At 37.5% G+C, this 18906-nt stretch overlaps 1 protein-coding gene across 8 annotated transcripts in view; it reads right to left on the bottom strand.

The window, feature by feature from the left end:
- Positions 1 to 1471: 1471 nt before the first annotated feature.
- cux1a (cut-like homeobox 1a) overlaps positions 1472 to 18906 on the bottom strand; it is a 131965-nt gene continuing 114530 nt past the window's right edge. For 7 of the 8 annotated variants that reach the window (XM_059539519.1, XM_059539525.1, XM_059539524.1 and 4 more), the window contains 4 exons: positions 13430 to 13708; positions 11152 to 11340; positions 7282 to 7579; positions 1472 to 6298 (listed from right to left, as the gene is read on the bottom strand). In XM_059539519.1, the coding sequence (XP_059395502.1) occupies positions 5851 to 6298; positions 7282 to 7579; positions 11152 to 11340; positions 13430 to 13708 (1214 nt within the window). In that variant the 3' untranslated portion in view covers positions 1472 to 5850. The remainder of the gene's footprint in view (positions 6299 to 7281; positions 7580 to 11151; positions 11341 to 13429; positions 13709 to 18906) is intronic. The other variant, XM_059539523.1, reaches the window with a different exon arrangement.

Consider the following 18906-nt stretch of genomic DNA (forward strand, 5'->3'; position numbering starts at 1 on the left):
TTAGTTACTTATTAATACAAATATAAGTATATTTAATGACATTTTTTTTATGCAAAACCATTTCCTAATTTCAAGTGACCCCTTATGTAAATCAGTTATAATTTTACTGAAGTAGGGTTTGTTACATACACCCCAACACACACCATTGTAACCATAGTCTGCTAAAAAAAACATTGGTACTAATAAAAACCATCATAAATCTATACTGGATTTTATTAGAATAGTCTAAATCAATCTTATTTTAATATACATACACAGTATTTGAAAATTAAATAAAACAATACTCACATACCCCAGACTTTTTAAAATATACAATTATTATTTTATTTTAAATTAAATTTTAGAAAATAAAACCGGACATAGCTATTTGAATAAGATCCTGTAAAGATTCAATTGTGTGTGTGTAAAACAAGACAGATACAGAGTATTAGATCCTAAATGTTTTAATGTATTTTGAAGGTATTATGTTGTATGAAAATGGTTTATCTATCATAATGGATGCAATTGTAGCTATATAATTATGTGCTCTACCTTATCTTAATACTGTATTCACAGTTATATGATTTCTGTAGGCATGGATCATAAGCATTTAAACTGCTAGTAAACACTGCTAGTAATTTTTTGCACAAAGGGCCTTGGTAAAAACAGGCACTGGTTTATTATTATTATTATTTGTCTGGCTTCACTTCACCTGAGGGCCTAATTTAAGTTTTAGAAAATAAAAAGACAAGTATTGTGTACAAAATGTCTGTCACTTGAAAGTAAATTAGTGTAATGTAGTCAACTGGAAGAATGGTGGTAATGTTCTGGAGCCGTGCTTGGCGAACTGTTGTTAAGGATGTAGGCTGTTAACACAAGCTGTGGGTTCAATCTGAAACTGGAATGATTATGGAGAAATACTGAAATGACAATAATTCAATTTAAATGTGCCTTCTGGTTATTTAAACACATGGATGAATATGAATACAGTGGAAAGAAAATAAAATTTTCAAAGTTTTTCAGTAACTGTCTTCTGTGTGTGTGGAAGTGTGGTTTTTCTAGCAGTACATTTATTTTTGAAACCTTTGTATGTTGTAGTTTAATTTGGCCTCTTAAAATGTCCCCATAAGGTCCATGTGTGTGTATATATAAGTGTTGTAGTCATAAAAACATTTACACATCATGCAGATGATGTAGTTTGCACATGCTTTGTGCACATGCACATGCTTGAACACAGCTTCAAATTCCTGACATCAGAAATACTCAAATAAATGCAGAGTACAGTGGTAATGTGTTTGTACAAAAGATATTTACTTCAGTTAATACACCTATGGTGGTAATGAGGAATAATAATAATAATAATGATGATGATGAATTTCAAACAGTGATATTGCTTTTTTTCATTTTGGATTAGAACTGTAACAGCGCTGGGAACAGAATACAAGACTACATGATGATACACAAAGGAAAAACCAACCGAACTAAATACATATCAAGAGAACAAAGTGGAAGAGTCTTTATTCGGGTAAAGTGGAGGATTCAGCTCCATCTTGTGGTTCAAAACCATGACACATAGAAAAATAAACCATACAACTGTCGTTAGCAGGTGTAAGAGGGAAAGTGTCACCAACAAACTGATGGACAAAAGGACTGTGCTAAACCGAGGTTCTACCTGAGCTTTGAGAGACCTAAGGAGAATCTATAGGATACCAGCTTTTGTTGGGAGCTGCCTGTCATATTTTATTACAAGGCTTCATATTACCCATATTACAGCATACAGCAACAACAGAGAGACATGGAGATCTGAACGTCATGATCAAGACATCCCGTTTCCAAAGGTTGTTGGTCGAAATGAATTGTGATAACTTGGTTAAAGTGTTGCTCTCGCTGAGACAGATGTATAATCGTCGTGCTCGCCTCACATGTAACACAATTACACAACTTAAAAAGAGAGAGAGAGAGAGGGAGAAAATCTCCATCTGGGATACAATGAAACAAACTGTGGCTGTTCAGAACATACTGTCTCAGGTGAAGAAAGAACATACTGTCTCAGGAAGTGACGTAATGTGTGAGGGAATAAACGAGGTAACAATTATGACATCACTAGCCAACTAAGCTACGGACGAATATCTACATTAATGCTACTCGTGACTACCAATGCAATATCAATAATGATGATCTTTTTTTTTTTTGTTACTTCGTTTTACTTTTTTTCTTTTTTTTTCTTTTTCTTAAGAAATCATATAAACGTGCTCTCTGTGCAGTCGTATGTTGATGTGTTATTTAGTCATCTGCAATACTTTCCATAGAAAAATATTTGCAAAAAGCAGAGAAAAAGTGCTGGACGTCTGCATTGAGAATCCTTAAGTGTTCTTCTAAGTGTTTCATGCCATGATATCAACAGTACGGTTACAGTTTCAGTCAGTGAGAACGTGACAGACGTAAAAAAGCATCCTTAATATAGACCAGATTTAAATGTGCTTCTAAACGTGTTTTTTTCTTCATCTGTGTTCAATTGAAATCACATGTTCATGATCAGAAAAGAGTCTTTACAAGTTGATTTGTCGGTTCTGACAATTTGGTCCACACTACAGTATAGTCTACAAATCTTTTCAAGAGTTTCCATATGCGAAATCCATCTGTGAACTTCCTCCAACATGGGGGAATCCTATAACACGGTCAAAAACATCTAATAAATGCCTAGAAATGATTAAAACGACATTTGGGACAAAGAAATGTGAAGTTAACCGAAATTGTCATTGTAGAAAACGTTGTCGTTTTTAATAACCAAGCCTGAATCCTGGGACAGCTGTTTTTCTCTCAGATAAAACAATATAGACTCCCTAAAAGTACAGAATAGTATGACCTGAGACTAGATGAGATCTTATTATTAAACTTTCTGGCGAAAATGGCTAAAACGTGGTATGATCTGACACGCGATACTTCCAATCATTTATTTGGAATGAAGACGACGCGATTATAGTAGCGAACAGTTTTCAGTGAAGGCACTCCAATGTTAGACGTGGAGAGAAAGTTCGAGAAACAGTCACGGGCTTTCGACATATTATTCGTTTATTCCGATAAAAACATTGGTTCATGAAGTATCTCTGTGCTTTCGTTAGGTCTTAAAGAGACAAATTTGATTTGAATCATTCATTGGCACACATAAAAAAGGCCAAAGGTAGTTTTAAGCCGACGCTGTTCTTCAAGATTCATCGGCATATAAATTTTAACGCAACTGAAAGACATGAATTTCATTCCAACTAAAAAACAAAACAAAAAACAAAGTCCAATTCCTCAAGGTGCAGCTCAAAGCGACAGCTAATTTCAGTGACGTTAACTACCAGTTGTTCACTGGCTCATTATAGCAACTTATCTTGATTGCGATTTATAAACGTACGTAATCTCACAACGTTCGCAGGTTAATTACCTGAAAACCCGATTCAGGAGCATCGATCGGTTTGCCTATGTTGAGTGAATACAACCAAATGCAATTCATCTTGAATCGTCATCTTTAAAAATTGTTAAAACATCTCAAATGCGTACTAATGAAAATCATTAATGCAATACATAAAATTCTGCTTCCTTTGTCAATGTAGTAACTGTTCATCCAGCTCACTAACAGAGTAAAATATATGAAAAAAAGAAAATCAAAAAATGATAATCTTCAGAATTAATCAATAGACATGTATCAAAAGTACATCATTTTAAATGTAATCCAATACTGCCGGCAGTCTAGTCTAAAAATATGTAACCTGACCTTTTATAGTCCCTTCCATTACAAAAAAAAGAACACGTATAACAATATAAGACATCAATATGTAAAAGACAGCATCTATAAATAAGCAAACCACACCAACAAACAAAAAAAATATCTACCATTAGTTTATGCGTGTAAATAAAAAGAACTTAAATGTACTATGTGATATGCTGCAGGACTGCTAATTAGCTTAGGGACGTGAGGAGGTGTTTGCTTCCACTGCCTGTGGCGAGTAGTAGTAGTAATATACAAATATAAATCGCTCTAGTCAACAATCACACACACACACTCAAGGTTCGCACGCTGACAAGCGTGTGGCACCACTGATCTGCGCTTTCGTTCACAAAATCAACTGCATAAAATGACAAGGGCCGGAGCTGAAAGGTGAGCAGGCTTCAAAAGGTGTTTCAGGAGAAAGAACGTTTCTACAGAGGTGCAGAGTCCTTGCCGCGTCCTCTGATGCGCGAGTGTAGAGATCCACCTCAGGTTGCTAATGTTAAAAGAGCTTTTCATTCACAATCTACATATTTCCTCTTTTTCTAAATGTGTTAAACAAGAAATGTAGATGAAAATGTGTCTGAGTCCTCGGTCATATACAGTATGAAGAAAAAACGAAACAAGTCCGTTTCGTAAGGAGTTTTTCCAGTCGTTTCGGAGGACAGATGCGTGCCGTGAACATGTTGCGGATGCCACGAAAGGCTTGTATACGGTTGGGTGAACAGTGAATGAAGAAGTTGGTGATAAACCTGAAGTTTCGAGTTTGCACGAGAACAAGCGGTTAGGTGGGTTTCCTCCCGCACTCAGCGTCCGGTACCCTGGTGCTGAGGACCAGCCCATACAGTGCAGTGGCCCACGGCCACACCATAGAATTAGAATTTATAACACCATAGATATTGGATTAGAATTGTAATTCTATGGGCCCAGACTGCCCAACTTGGTTAGAGGTCTCTGATGTATGGTTCTATTATAAGAGGATAAAAATCAGGCTTGTTCATTCTCTTTAAAAAATATCTTGTCAGGAATATTTACTCAAAGTACTGTACAAATCCTTTTTTTCTTCACTACCTGTCTTTGTTTTGGCCTAAAATGACATTTATTATTAAACAAGACCTCCGTGGCTTCAAAATGCAAGTCGCGGAGGTGATTAAAGCTATGGAAAAAATAAATGAGCCGCTACCCTTACAAGAGACCTAAATAAAGTTACAAATTGACACTTAGCTATCAAGTTACGAAATTACTCCAGTCTCCCATTTGTGTCGACCTTACAACAACCATATAAATTTTAGCGTGATCGTGGATTCTTGTTTACGAAGAAAATTTTTCGTTCGCATGATTTTTTTTCTCTTTTAGGCCATTGCCGTGTAAAATCGAAAGGAGTGCTGTTTAGAGTCAACTGACTGTGCAATCTCTCTGTGGCAACTTAATTGCTATAAAAAGGATTTTCTTCTCGCATCGGAGAAGCTTCCGAACTGTGAAAATAATGCGGGTTCCATTACGCTGGAATCCATTGTGTACTAGAGTTGCATAGCCATTGGATGGCCTCCTCTGGGGTAGGGAGGGAGAGGCAGGTGGGACGGTGCACCCGTGTTCCTTCAGCCAACACTTGCTTTTAAATGCTTGACTTTTGGTTTGAAACCGGTTCGAACTAGTCTCTGCTGACGGTCGAAGCTTACGTGATACAAAAGAGGAAACTCCCAAGACTCTTGAGAACTGATAAATTATTGTAACAGTTATTCAGCTTGTTGGTGAGAACGTCTCTATTAGAAATAGAGACACTGTGATATCATAATGTGTATTTGTTTTTTTTTGCGACTGTTGCCAGTCTTAAGAATATTTCGTGGGAACGCTCCCTCTCCTGTGCTTTTCAGTTTTGTGTCTTCACCATTAGCCAATGGTGTCACAGCCCTGTGGCCAGCAGGGCCGTTAAGTGCTTCACAAAATAAACAGACTAAAAACATGTTTCCTTTTCTGGTTCTTGTCTCTGACAGCCCACTTCTAAACAGCGAATCGAAAACCCTTGGGTTAACCGGTGTTGTGTGTGCACCAGGCTTAGCCGGGTTAGCTCAGTGAGGGACAAAGTGAGAATAGAACAACAACAACATGGCGGCGCCTCAGAACTCCCATTCGTGAGGCTCGTCGCGGTTCGCCGCTTTCTCCAGCCTGTGGATGATGTTGTTGAGGTTGGCTGCTTTCTTCTTGCGCAGACTGCTGTCCTTTGGGTTTCGGCAGGGGGGCGTGGCGGCAGTGGTGGCGACGGATATGGACTCTGGGATGCCGAATAGGCTGTCAATGATGCCTCCTCGTGGCCTGCTGGAGCCTGAGGCGCTGGGGAACTCTGCCTCGCCCTCTTCGTCTCTGTGGCTGAGGCTGGGACTCTCCAGGAGGCCCTTGCACTCCTCGGAGCCACTTGGTCGGCCCTCCGCGGTGCTGTCAGACTCGGTACCATCGCAGCTGTTGTCTCCCTCGCCCCCAGACTTCCCGGGCCTTGTTGAGGGAGACCCGCCTTCACCGGCCGCTGCCTGGATCTCTTCGATAAAGAGCTCCCGCCGGATACGGGATCTGTGGGAACAACAAACAAGACTTGTGAGAAAAGGAACAAAGGCAGCTGGATGTGTAAAAAAGATAGTTCAGCCAAAAATGAAAATTCTGAACCAAACCAGTAAGACCTTCGTTCAGAGTACTCTGACCCTGCATAGACAGCAACTAACACATTTAAGGCCCAGGAAGATAGCAAGGACATCATTAAAATAGTCCATGTGACATCAATTGTTCAATCGTAATGTTATGAAACTACAAGAATACTTTTTGTGCATAAAGAAAAATAAAATAACCGCTTTATTCAACACTTTCATGACATTACAACTGAACCACTGATGTCACAGACTATTTTAACGATGTCCTTATTACCTTTCTGGGCCTTGAAGGAGGATTGCTGTTGCTGTCTATGCAGGGTCAGAAAGCTCTCATATTTCTTAAACAATATCTTAATTTGTGTTCTGAAGATAAACAAAGGCCATAAGGGTTTGGAACGACATGAGAGTGAGTATTAATGACAGAACTTACATTTTTGGGTGAACTATCACTTAAGCTAAAGCCCAAAGTATACTTGAGTTTTACGCATACATTAGGGTAGAGCCAATTCTTCTAACACACAAAGACAAAGAAGCTGAGGGTGAGTCCCTCAGAACCTTATAATGTGGCTTTTAAATAAGTTTGTCCACAAGGTGGCAACACTGGCCTGGCTCATTGTTTCACAGTCAGAACAGTCATACTACTTCTGCAGATCAACCCCCACTTCTACATCAAGCCCCATCCACCATTTTGCACATGTAATAAATAAAGTAAACAAAGTTCCAGATGGTGTCAGTAAGACACTGTTTGTCTGTCAGCTTCATCACTGCGGATTAATTTTTAAACTAAACACAGTTTAAAGCAGGCTTTTCAAAGAGACTTATTAATTACAGTTCTAATTATACTGAATCCAGCATTAAAGTTGCAACACACCAGCGTGAGTAACTTTAAGGGTTAAAGTGTCTCAGTACCTGTAGTTGTGGAACCAGTTGATGACTGTGCTGGTTTTAAGGTTGAGCTGGCTCGCTAACTCCTCGATGGTTTTAGGAGAGGGGTAAGGCTTCTGCTGGTAGGCTCTCTTCAGAGCTTCCTTCTCTTCTGGAGCCAGCACCACACGGGGTTTCTTCAGCTGGGGCTGCTGCTGCTGCTGCTGCTGGTGCTGCTGGGAGAGGTTTTGGGGGCTGGCACCCTGAGTGAGGTCACTTCCTGACAGAGCAGTCTCCAGCGAATGACTCTCACCGATGGAGCTGTGGCGCCTCTTCATGTAGGCTGGAAAACACATATGGAGAACAGCTGTAAATACAATCAGTGAACATACAGTATATACAAATAAGCAAATGTGTTCTGGGAAATATGGTTCACATGATTTACTGAACAGGAAATCAGGAACAGGTACTGACCTGTATTGATTGGCCAATACTTTTAATATTGGGGGCAATTTCTATGTTGGTTCCCGTACTACTGAACAGCATGTGTTAAGTGCTGTAGATTAAATTACAGTTGATAAAATGCATGATTGTTGTATTTTTCTCTAGTCAGTAGGGGGCAGTCTTTGATTACAAATATTATTGCATCGAGGTTTTTGTAAGTTTGACTGGTAGCTCAGTATTATAAAAAGTATTAATAAAAAAAATCTACAAACAAAAGGGAGATTCAAGAGGGCTAAACTATAAAATGACCTGATTATTTGAGAGCGTTCAAAGTTTTTGTGTTTGTTGTACATTCAGTTTCTGTTTGAGCAAACTATGCTAATTCAAATAAAGCAATGAACCTTCATAACATAATGGGATGACTTTTTTCAAGCGAAAATGGGTTGAAAATGACACATAAAGCATTAACGTTTTAGCATAATTTAAGACTTTTCTTATAAATGTATTTATAATGTAAATAGCTGTCAAAAGGTCATACTGCAGGTGTAAAAAAAAAGTCCAGATATTGTATTATTAATAATTAGAAGAAACAATTACTTGTTTTTGTTTAACAAGGGCATGTAAGTTTGATCAGAAGTGACAGTAAAGACATTTATTTTTCAAATAAATGCTGTTCTTTTTTCAACTTTACATTCATAGAAGAATCCTGAGAAAACGTATCAGTTTCCACAAAAATATTAAGCTGTATTCAGCATTGATAATAATACGTGTTTTCTTGAGCACCAAATGAGCATGTTATAATAATTTCTGAAGGATCATGTGACACTGAAGACTGGAGTAAATTCAGCTTTGCGTCACAGGATTAAATGACCTTTTAAGATACATTAATATAAGAAACATTTATTTTAAATTGGAATTATATTTGATAGAGTCCCCTTTCTTTCGGGTTGATTTGTTTAGTAGTTTTTTTTTTTTCTCCTCGTGGTCATTTTTCTTTTTATTTATTTATTTATTTTTGTAAGTTTGTATATATTGGTTGTGGCTTTAATAATTAATCCTTTTGTAAATCTACTTTATAGTTTAATGGTCTTTTTTCCTTTTTGTACAATAAATCATTTTTTTCATTGGCAGTTCTTGTCTTTTGCATGGTTTCTTGCCGCCTCCGATCATTCTTACAATTTTTGCTATATTTTCTTTAGTGTTACTCCTCTTGCTCCTAGACAAATCTTAGAGGGGTCGTAACAACAATATTACAAATAAAAGTATCAGTGCTATAAAAAAATACTGGCAAGAAAAGGGCAAATCTAAATTCCTGGCCCAACTAGGCCCAAATATTCTCGAAACGCCTGGAATTCCTTCTCCTACGAACAATTTACAGTTTAATGAAAACAAATTCCAGTAACTATAACACTGGGTTATCAGGATAATGTCGTTCTATTTGTTCTTACATGAACATAAACAGAGAGCAAGCACATTAATATCCTTATTCTGATTAAAAACTACACAGCTGCGTGTGAAATTTGTCATTTCCGCTGCGTTTCAGTGTCTGCTGAAGAGGAGCCTTTGGCAACAGCAACGGTAAAAGATTCCGCTGGTGGCCAAAACTCTCAGAACAAGGGCCAAGCAGGGCTAATTTGCTTTGTGCCTCTAGCCAGCGTCGAGGTCAGATTCATACTCTTTTCTGAAAAGCTCGAGCAAAAGACAGCGAGGTGGAGAGAGACAAAAACAGAGAGAGAAAGAACACGACAACAAAACTGTTGCTTTCCGTCTGTGGCAAGCACACAGTGGGCTTTAGGGGTAAATGGTGGAGCCAATTTCACTCTAATGAGGAGGTCCCCCCGAGTTTCGCCACGAACCGCAAAGCCTGACTCACAACAAAACCATCATTGTCATCGTCACCAAGGGAGCACCAGTAATGTCACTTTTAGCCCGAGAGGAGTGTTAAACAGGCCTAATGACTCCAGGAATGTTCACTTGCCTGCTGCAAGCTCGCAGGCGCACGGGCCCAGCGCTGGGTGCAGTGGACTTTAAGTAAGCCAGCCCCACAGAGCCATCAGCCTGTCACAGCCGATCACAGAAATGACATCTCCCACCCTCATCAATTCAGACAGCGCAGCGATGAGCGGCCTACAAAGCATGTGTGGCCTATTCGGCAACCAGAGGACACATCTGGGCTATTAAAGATGGAAAAAAAGAGCAATCAAACAGCCCATCAGGCCTCCCTCCACGTGACTGCCTTGTCTCGGGCATCTCTTCGCATTAAAGAGAGGCACGCTGTTGAGAGGCAGCTTAAAGATTGTTTTCTACAACTCCTGCGCTGGAATCAATACTGGATAAGCACAATCGCACAGTTGGCAATAATTAGCAGGTGCTGCATGTAAATATGGACACATGACCAATGTACTGATGATCTGCGATGGCTGTGCATGGAAATACAGAATTGTTTGGCTTTTTTCTGTTACTGGAAAAATGTAAGACAGATTAAGCTTTCGTTTACAAATTTTACTTGTAGCTTCAAAAATGTAACATGTAAACTCATTTATATTTCAATTTAAATTATTACGTTGTTTATTCAGCTAGGATGCATTCATGGATCGAAAGTGACAGTAAAGATTTTATAATGTTTCATTTAAAGTGTTTTTGTTCATTGAGATGCATATTTATTTTTAGAGTTTCAATGTACTTTTGAACCTTGATCATCAAGCAAATCTCAATATTACTGTACCTTACTGTATTTTGATCAAATAAATGCAACCTTGGTGAACATTAGACTTCTTTCAAAAACATTGATAAATCTTACCAACCCAAACTTTTGAAGTGTAATTCAGTGTCTTTATGACTTTATGCCAGAAGCTGTTTAAATATAGTACATTAATCACTTTACAAAAAATATTTGGAAAAAAACACATTATAGAAGATTTTACGGTGGCTGAGATAGTTTTGCAAAATGACAAAGGTAGACAAAAATGCACCATCTAGTTTTGTGTGAATGTGGCTGGAACGAGGTTTTGAAAACAAGATGTGGTGAGGACATTCTCCTGCACCCTGGGTACTGACGTTAGCAGTTCCTGGTTTGAAACTAGCAGGTTTAAAGTGGCTAAAACCAATAAATACGTCCATGAGCCACTTTTTCTTTACATGGAACCAGCCAAGAATCAGCACCAGCATTTTGTAAGTAAAAAAAGCAGTCGAAAGGAAACTGGAAACGCAACCTAGATGAGCACTACGGGTCCAGCAACACAGCTCCATCATCAAGTAAAAAAAAAAAACACAAAAAGCAAATAAAATTCCACACCAGACAGCAGTCTTTTAAACGTCTTAAAAAGACCTGCCAAATAAGCCGACACTGAACAAACTGTGAAGCACTTTAATAAACACTGAAATAAAAACATTCTGAAACAATACAGACAATTGCAAACAGGTGTTTGTTGGTGTGCAGCCAGACAGATGCCTTTAAAGTTAGGAGATTACCTTTCTTTTCCATCCGCTTCATGTCCATGAGCTTCTCCACGTTCCGCGGGTCGTTCAGCCACAGCTGCATGCGTACGAACGGCTCTCGACCCTTCAGACTGAGCTTGTGCCAGGGCTTGGGCCGGGCCAGCAGATCAGACACGGAGCCCTGCGTCAAACCCAGGATGCTCTCGCCAAACAGACGCTGACCTGTATATATCGCATTTGTCAAGGAAACCTCAATGAAATCAATGTTGGACAACCAGAAATGGTCCAAATACTTGTTAACAAATATTGTTTTATTATTAACAAAATTTTTGCTAAATGTTTTACGTGCTATATAGGAACATGCTTCTATTGTATTGTGGCATCAAGTTTGATCAAACAAGCTCTGATGATTTTGCTTTTAACCTCCACCTTTAAGAAAAGCTGCTTTCATGGTTTGAAAAGCAAACACAAACAATCATTTTCCTTAAGAAACCTTCACATGAGAATGCTGCAGATAAGCCCTTTGGTTTTGATATACAATAGAAAACATTCATTCATGTGTCTGAATTGTCCAAATATGTTTTGAGGCCAGATACATTTCAGTTATTTTGGGCCAATATTGTTATTAAAAAAACAAAGAGTTCCTAAGAACACGTTTTTATTGTGTGGTGGCATCAAAGTTTGATCAAACAAGCTCTGCTGACTTCGCTTTTAACCTCCACCTTTAAGACGAGGTGCTTTCAAACAGTTTTCATCGGCCGCTTAAGCTTTCAACAATTTTTTTTTTCACTCCAAACAAAAGGCACCTGAATCCTCTTGACAATAAACGCGATCCGTCTATGTTCAAAAAGGAAATGTTCCCCAGAGTAAAACAAAAGCCTGCGATCCCAGAAGTTTACTTCTCTCTGTCCCCACAGACTCGTATCAACACAGCTGTCTTTACATTCTGCTCTTTATACAGGTCAATACCACTACAGAGCACAACTTATCTTTGTTGCTCCCGAGACAAAAATCGCGTCGGGAAATGAGAATCTTCGAGATGAAAGACACTGTCACAGTATCATACTGAGGTAGCGTCTGCGCGATATATCTGTATTCTCCTTTGTTTTTATTGTGTGTGATCACATGTGTTTAAAAGAAGAAAGTCACAGTGTTTTTTGCCAGTACTCTTTTGAACATGAGGACAACGGATGGTGCGAGTTAAAACAAATGGTGAAGGAGAAAGTATCTGTGTCCAGTGTGACATTCTCGTTCGCCCTCTCATTAATTATGGTAGGGACATTGAGACAGTCGTAGTGGACGGCCATTAAGTGCTAAAGCAGCGCCAACCTGTCCTCCACCTGTCCTCTCATGTGGAGAGACATTATTATTAAGTATTGTCTCTCTAGGACAAAATACAACATGTACTGTATCTAAAAATGAGGCAAATTTATGGAATCATGCACAGTGGTATTCAGAAGTCTAATTCATATAGCAAAGTCCATTTAGACTCAGAGTTTCCACTTTTTTTTCTTTTTTTTTTTGACCAATGAATTTCCATGACATTTCTAGTAGACTGCGGTTTACTAGATTAGGATTTTAATAAATCACTTTCAACAAATTGCTAATAAATTATTCAGACCACTTGGGAACCAGTTTGACTGATTTAAATGAATGGACTCCAAAAAAAAAAGATTTGCTCGGAAATCAAGCATTACTATGGTTTGTAGGCAAGTGAAACAAGCATAAGTGTAAGCAAGTGTTAGCAAATATATATTTGTGCTGAAATAAGTAGAAATGTTTATCCCTGACCACAAATACCACCCATTATATAATTCTTAAATATTTTTAAATTATAAAAAAATTCTTACAATTTATTTTTTCAATTTATTTAAATATATTATATATAAAAATTATTTTATAATATTATTATATTATTTATAATGATATTTTATAATTTATATATAAAATGATCAAATTAACAAAACATTGCATCAAAAACATAAAAATAGTAAAAACTGCAGAATACTCCACCAGTCAACCATGACCATTTCTATAGTGTTCAAAAGTTTGGGATAAACAAGATTTGTATTGTTTTCTAAAGAAGAATCTTTTGCACATCAAGGCAGCATTTATTTGAACAAAAATAGAGAAAGAAAAAAAAAAAAACACTGATCCCAAACTTTTTTGAACTGCAGTGTAGGTAACTAACTTTTCAGAACGGTAGCTTCATTTTAACCAAACTACTTGAAATTATGGAGTCGACTGCAGCTAGTCCATATTTCGTTCACACTGAGGTACATAGGCCACCACTGTTTTTTTACTCACTCACCGAGGTTGTTATCTGTTAGAACTTCTTTCACTTTCTTAGTGATGGCGTAGGTGTCCAGCTCGGGCGACATCGCTACCATCTCTTGTATGCTGAGGCCCGAGTGTCCTGGCAGAGGTAACGGTAGAGGCGTGCCGGGCTGGGACTCGGAAGTTTCGCTGGGCTCCTGGATGGACGCTCGGCACATCTGTTCCTCCTGCTGGCTTTTGACAGACTCCTCAGCCGAACTCAGAGGGGATTCTGGGGCAGGACTGCAGCTGGCTGAGGTCTTCGGAGTAATCTCTATGGAAACGAGAGGAACAGAATTAAGACGTTTTGCCAATGCAGCACGTGAACTTGTCCTGTGGCTGGGCATTACATATCGACAGAAGGCCCGAACGAAGTTCTGTCTAAATATGGAGCGAGAAGCCAATGAAACCGTAACCCCAACCAAGGTCTTCCTGCTCAGCAACAGGAAGTGATGGACAGTGACAGATGCATCGTGTTATGCCAAGTCACAGCTTCTCTTGAAGCATAATGAGACAAATAAATTAACGAGGAAGAGATACAAATGCGTTTGGTGTTCTGAGAATTAATAATGGTATGTACCAATATAGCTCCTGCAATAACACGCATTTCTGTGTTTAAAGGGCCAGTTGTTCACCCCCCCCCCCCCCAAAAAAAATTCTGTCTTAATTTATTCACCCTTATGTTGTTCTAAACCTGTATGACTTTCTTCTATGAAACAGATTTTTTGTTTTTTTTTTGTTTGGAAGAATCTCCAAGCTGCAAGACTGAAATTACACTATCGTTCAAAGCTGGAATCAGTTAGATATAGAAAATAAATAGGCCTATACAAGAAATATATTTTTATTTGAATAATACATTATGAAAACAAACGAAATATGCAGAGTTTTTTGTGTTGCACGAAAGGAAACCAGATGGCAGTAAGCAGCATCCTATTTTTCTTTAGGCTTATTTCACAAATATTTGTTATATTGTGAATGTAAACAAATAAAGGCAAATCGTTTACAATTCCGATTATCTTTATGACTTAATGGAGAAGATGCTTCCACTCTTAGAATGAAAAACTCAAGTGATTGCGCTAGCGCAGCATGCGCGCACACAGTTAAGCTTTGCTACCTTGACAATGCAGTCTGTTCATTATCATAATAAAATACAGTCAGTCAAACATATGAAGAAAAAAAACCCACACTGCTCAGTTTAAATATGTAGTAAAATATGTGTCGTTAAGTGTTATTACTGTACTGCTGTGATGTTATGCAAAACATTTTGTTTTACGTGGATATTGGAACGAGAGTGAAGTAGGCTATAATAAATAATAATTTGGCATTCAAATACATCGCAAATAAAGAAACATTTGATTTTGTGTCGAATGAGAGAACCAACATTGGTTTTATGTTTCGTTTCTGTTGCTATAACTTTATATAGGCCTATTTTTTTTTTTTCCATTTTTTTTATAGGCTACTGTTTATTGAACGGATTTGTTGCGGAGTGAGAGGAACTAAAATAGCATAGGTATGTGTTTATGTTTGTAATAATGTTTATAAACATTTCACGTCAACATAAGACCTATTTCTAAATGAAATAATAAAATGTGACTTATTAATTGGCTATGCAACGTATGTTTTTTTCTCTCTAAAAAACTTTTCTTTATACATGTCGCATAGCCTATTTTAACAATGCAGCAAACCTTTTTAAATATTTTGATAAACTACCTAAATGAAATAAATAAATGATTTTTTAAACCGTTTAACAGATTATTCGGTAAAAAAGCTTAACAGTCGGTTAACGGTTAACCGGTTAAAATGAACATCCCTATCAGCAAGGATGCACTAAATTGATCAAAAGTGACAGTAAAGGCATTAATAATTTTACTAAATTTCTATTTGAAATAAATGCTAAACTTTCTATTCATCAAAGAACACGAAAAAAAAAATCCACAAAAATATTGAGCAGTACAACTGTTTTTATAATAATTGATAATGCGAAATGTTTCTTGACCGCAGAATCAGCATATTAGAATGGTTTCAGAAAGAAAAGGAATTAATCACAGAAATAATTACATTTTAAAATACATTAAAATGTAAAACTGTTCTTTATAATTGTGAACATTTTTATACGTAAGCTTTGTACTATATTTTTACTGTATAAATGCAGCCTTAAAGAGCATAAGAGTGCATGGTTTTAAAATCTTTCCCTCCGTCATAGTTTCATTTGCTCATTTTTTATATATTGTATACATCATGTATTTTGATGATGTCACTCTAAATGATTTTCTCATTGTTTTTGCACAAGAAAAATGCATCTTTTATTTTTATATTTAAATTTTTAATTAAAGTGTTTTCATTTAAATTATAAATTTTTTTTTATTTTATATATAATTGTATCATCTTACAAGTACAACCCTGAGAAATATTTAAAAATATTTAAATTTTTAATTAAAGTGTTTTCATTTAAATTATTATTTTTTTTATTTTATATATAATTGTATCATCTTACAAGTACAACCCTGAGAAATATTTAAAAAAGACGATGAAAAAAAGCTAGAAGTGTGAAAGCTTAAATTGTAATCTCATCCACACACTAACATAAAAGGAAAGAAACTAAGTATACAATTTGTGTTTAAAGGAAAATAGAAAGCCATACATGTTTGCAGTGATATAAGGGCTATTAAATAATGACCGAATTTTCATTTGAAGTAAATTATTATTCCTTTAATATGCATACATCAAGCATCTCTCTAATACTCTTCCCTTTCGCTTCCCATCTTCCTCTACCCCTCTATTTCAGATTCGTTGGCTGTGGCAGTGCAGTGCAGTGCTGGTGGTGAAGAGAGCATCGGGAGGGAGCGTCAGTTTGGATTAGCTGCCTGCCGAGCTGGGGGACACGGCAAACAGAGAGCAGGGCGCTCAAGGCGGGGAGCAGGCAGTCATATCAGATCTGCAGCAAGACCACGCACAGCCTGGTGACAGTTTGACTGGCGGCATGGTCTGTGTGTGTGTGTGGGAGGGGAGCGAGGGATGTAGGAGGTGTTTTAGGGACACGAGCGGGAATGACAGGATGTTCCTGCGTGACATGCTGCAAGTAACCAGTGAGTATGCGTGTGATAAAGAGGACGGGAGGGGCGGCCACATCTGGACACACAGCTGGTTAATGCAGCTACGCATGTGGCCGAGCACACACACAGAGCCGGAATAAGCGGCACAAACGTGAAAGCCTACATCTGTCCAGCCCTAATTTTGATGCATGATGGGATTGAGTCACATACGAACAACAGTTTTAAATCGAACGGGTCTGAAAATATCCGATTGAGACGTGCTCGAACCTCAAACTACAGCATAGATTTTAAAGAAATCAATACTTTGATTCAGCAAGGACGCATTCAATTGATCAAAAGTGAACGTAAAGAGACCATAAAGTTATTTTTTATAGTAATTATATTTTACAATATTACTGTTTTAGTGAATTTTTGATCAAATAAATGCAGGTGAGATTTATTTTAAAAACATGAAAAAAAAAATTTCTTTTCGGCCCTAATTTTGAATCAGGTTGGGATTGCGCCACATACATGCAACAACAGGTTTAAACTGAATGGGTCCTAAAACATCTGATCAAGGCATTGCCAAACTATAGCACAGTCAAATCTTAACTGGCTTTTGATTGGACAATCGCAAGGACAGACTGACATTCAGAGGAGAGGATCTGCAGAGACTGATGAGAGGTCATGGATTGCTCTTCAACTCACACACACACACACACACACACACCTATGCATACACATACATACACACACACACACACACACACCCTGGAGGAGAGCTTGTTTTAGCCTGGCTGAGTATGTCGTCCTAATGAGGGTCAGTAAGGACAGGCAATATACAGGACACTTGCTAGAGGACAACAGACAGCGAACAGGAAGAACCTTGTGTGGTGTTGTAACATCTATCTATTTAGGCTTTTAGTCTTTTTTAACCTTTAGAGTTGATTTTTCCCTTTAATTTTAATTACATGGTTTTTCTGAAAGAGACTGTTCGCTCAAAAACTGAAAAATGACCATTTCCTAAGCCTACTGTCATTGCAAACCTGTATGACTTTCTTTCTTCAGTTCCTTCACAGTAAAATTTTGAAGAATGTAATGATTTTCTGTGCAGTTACAGTGAATGTGGAGTGAAGACGAAAGAAAGTCACTCATACTGGTTTGGACCAACATGAGGGTGACTAAATTACACGTTTCATTACAGAGTGAAATATTCATTTTGTTTTTTAAGCAATAACTGGCTCCCTTCTTTCTATAAATCAGCATATATCAGTAAGTTGACCTAAATCAATCTAAGTCATCAAAAACGTTCGGTTTTAAATCCTGATCGGGCTCTTTCCTGTGCCCTGCCACCATTTGCAGTTTTTTTTTTTGCTGAGGTGCATTAGCTCAGTGCTAAGTGCTCCATGCTGAAAGCTGTGAGGCACAGAACAGGGCAGCTGGAAGAAATAAACCCATTACAGACGTCTAAAGCTCGGGCCATTATGGTGCCTGCTGTTCAGATTATCTACCAAATCGGTCAAGCCTGGCCAGTTCATTTAAACACACTTTCTCCCCAACTATCCGCACTGGCAAACATATATCCTCATTCCCAGTTTAATACAGTTAATAAATAAAAAAATACAAAATAAGCAGTAAAAAAAATAAAAAATAAAAAATAACATTTCTACATAATAAAAAAACAAATAAAAAAACATTTTTTTAATATATATAATATAATATAAAACATATTACAGTTCAAAAATTTATATCAGTAATTTTTTTTAAACAATTTTATTCAACATGAACGCATTAAAATTATCAAAATGTTATAATTCAGTTATGATTATCATTTTACAATATAATATAATTAAATATCAAAAACAAAAAAAAATGACATTTGAAATCATTTGAAATGACAATAATCTTGCGTTTTTGTCTCTGTGTCTGTTTAAAAACCATCGTAATATCTCCATAAAGTCCATTTAAATTCTTCATGGTTTGGATTAAACAAGAAAATGGAGTGACATTTACATTTTGGTTTAAGCTAACAGCCTCGTTTCCAAAGTTGACTGTTTCCTTTTCCTTTTTATCACCACCTATTGCTTCTCCAGTTGAACTCATTGCTATAATGTATATATTACTCGGCTTAATTTGTGGTAAAAATGACAGAGAAAGGCTTCTTTAAGTAGGACAGCGAGCAAGTGCTATTCATCATAATCGGCCTCGCACTCACACGCACAGCTTGACTCCCATTTATCATTCCATCGGCTGATTATTTGCATATTAATCAGCCACTGAAGCATGATGGTGCGCTCGGCAGCCAGTCACAGAGGTGGAGAGGCGGGTAATTATCATATATCCTGGCGCTGATGGGCTAATTGATTACAACAGCTCAAGGAGGCCCTTGAGAGAGCCCAGGGGGCCTTTTCTGGATGGCCCCTGTGAGACAAACCCCCCT

Source organism: Carassius carassius, chromosome 45 (assembly GCF_963082965.1).
Source record: "Carassius carassius chromosome 45, fCarCar2.1, whole genome shotgun sequence".
In the NCBI taxonomy this organism is placed as follows: Eukaryota; Metazoa; Chordata; class Actinopteri; order Cypriniformes; family Cyprinidae; genus Carassius; species Carassius carassius.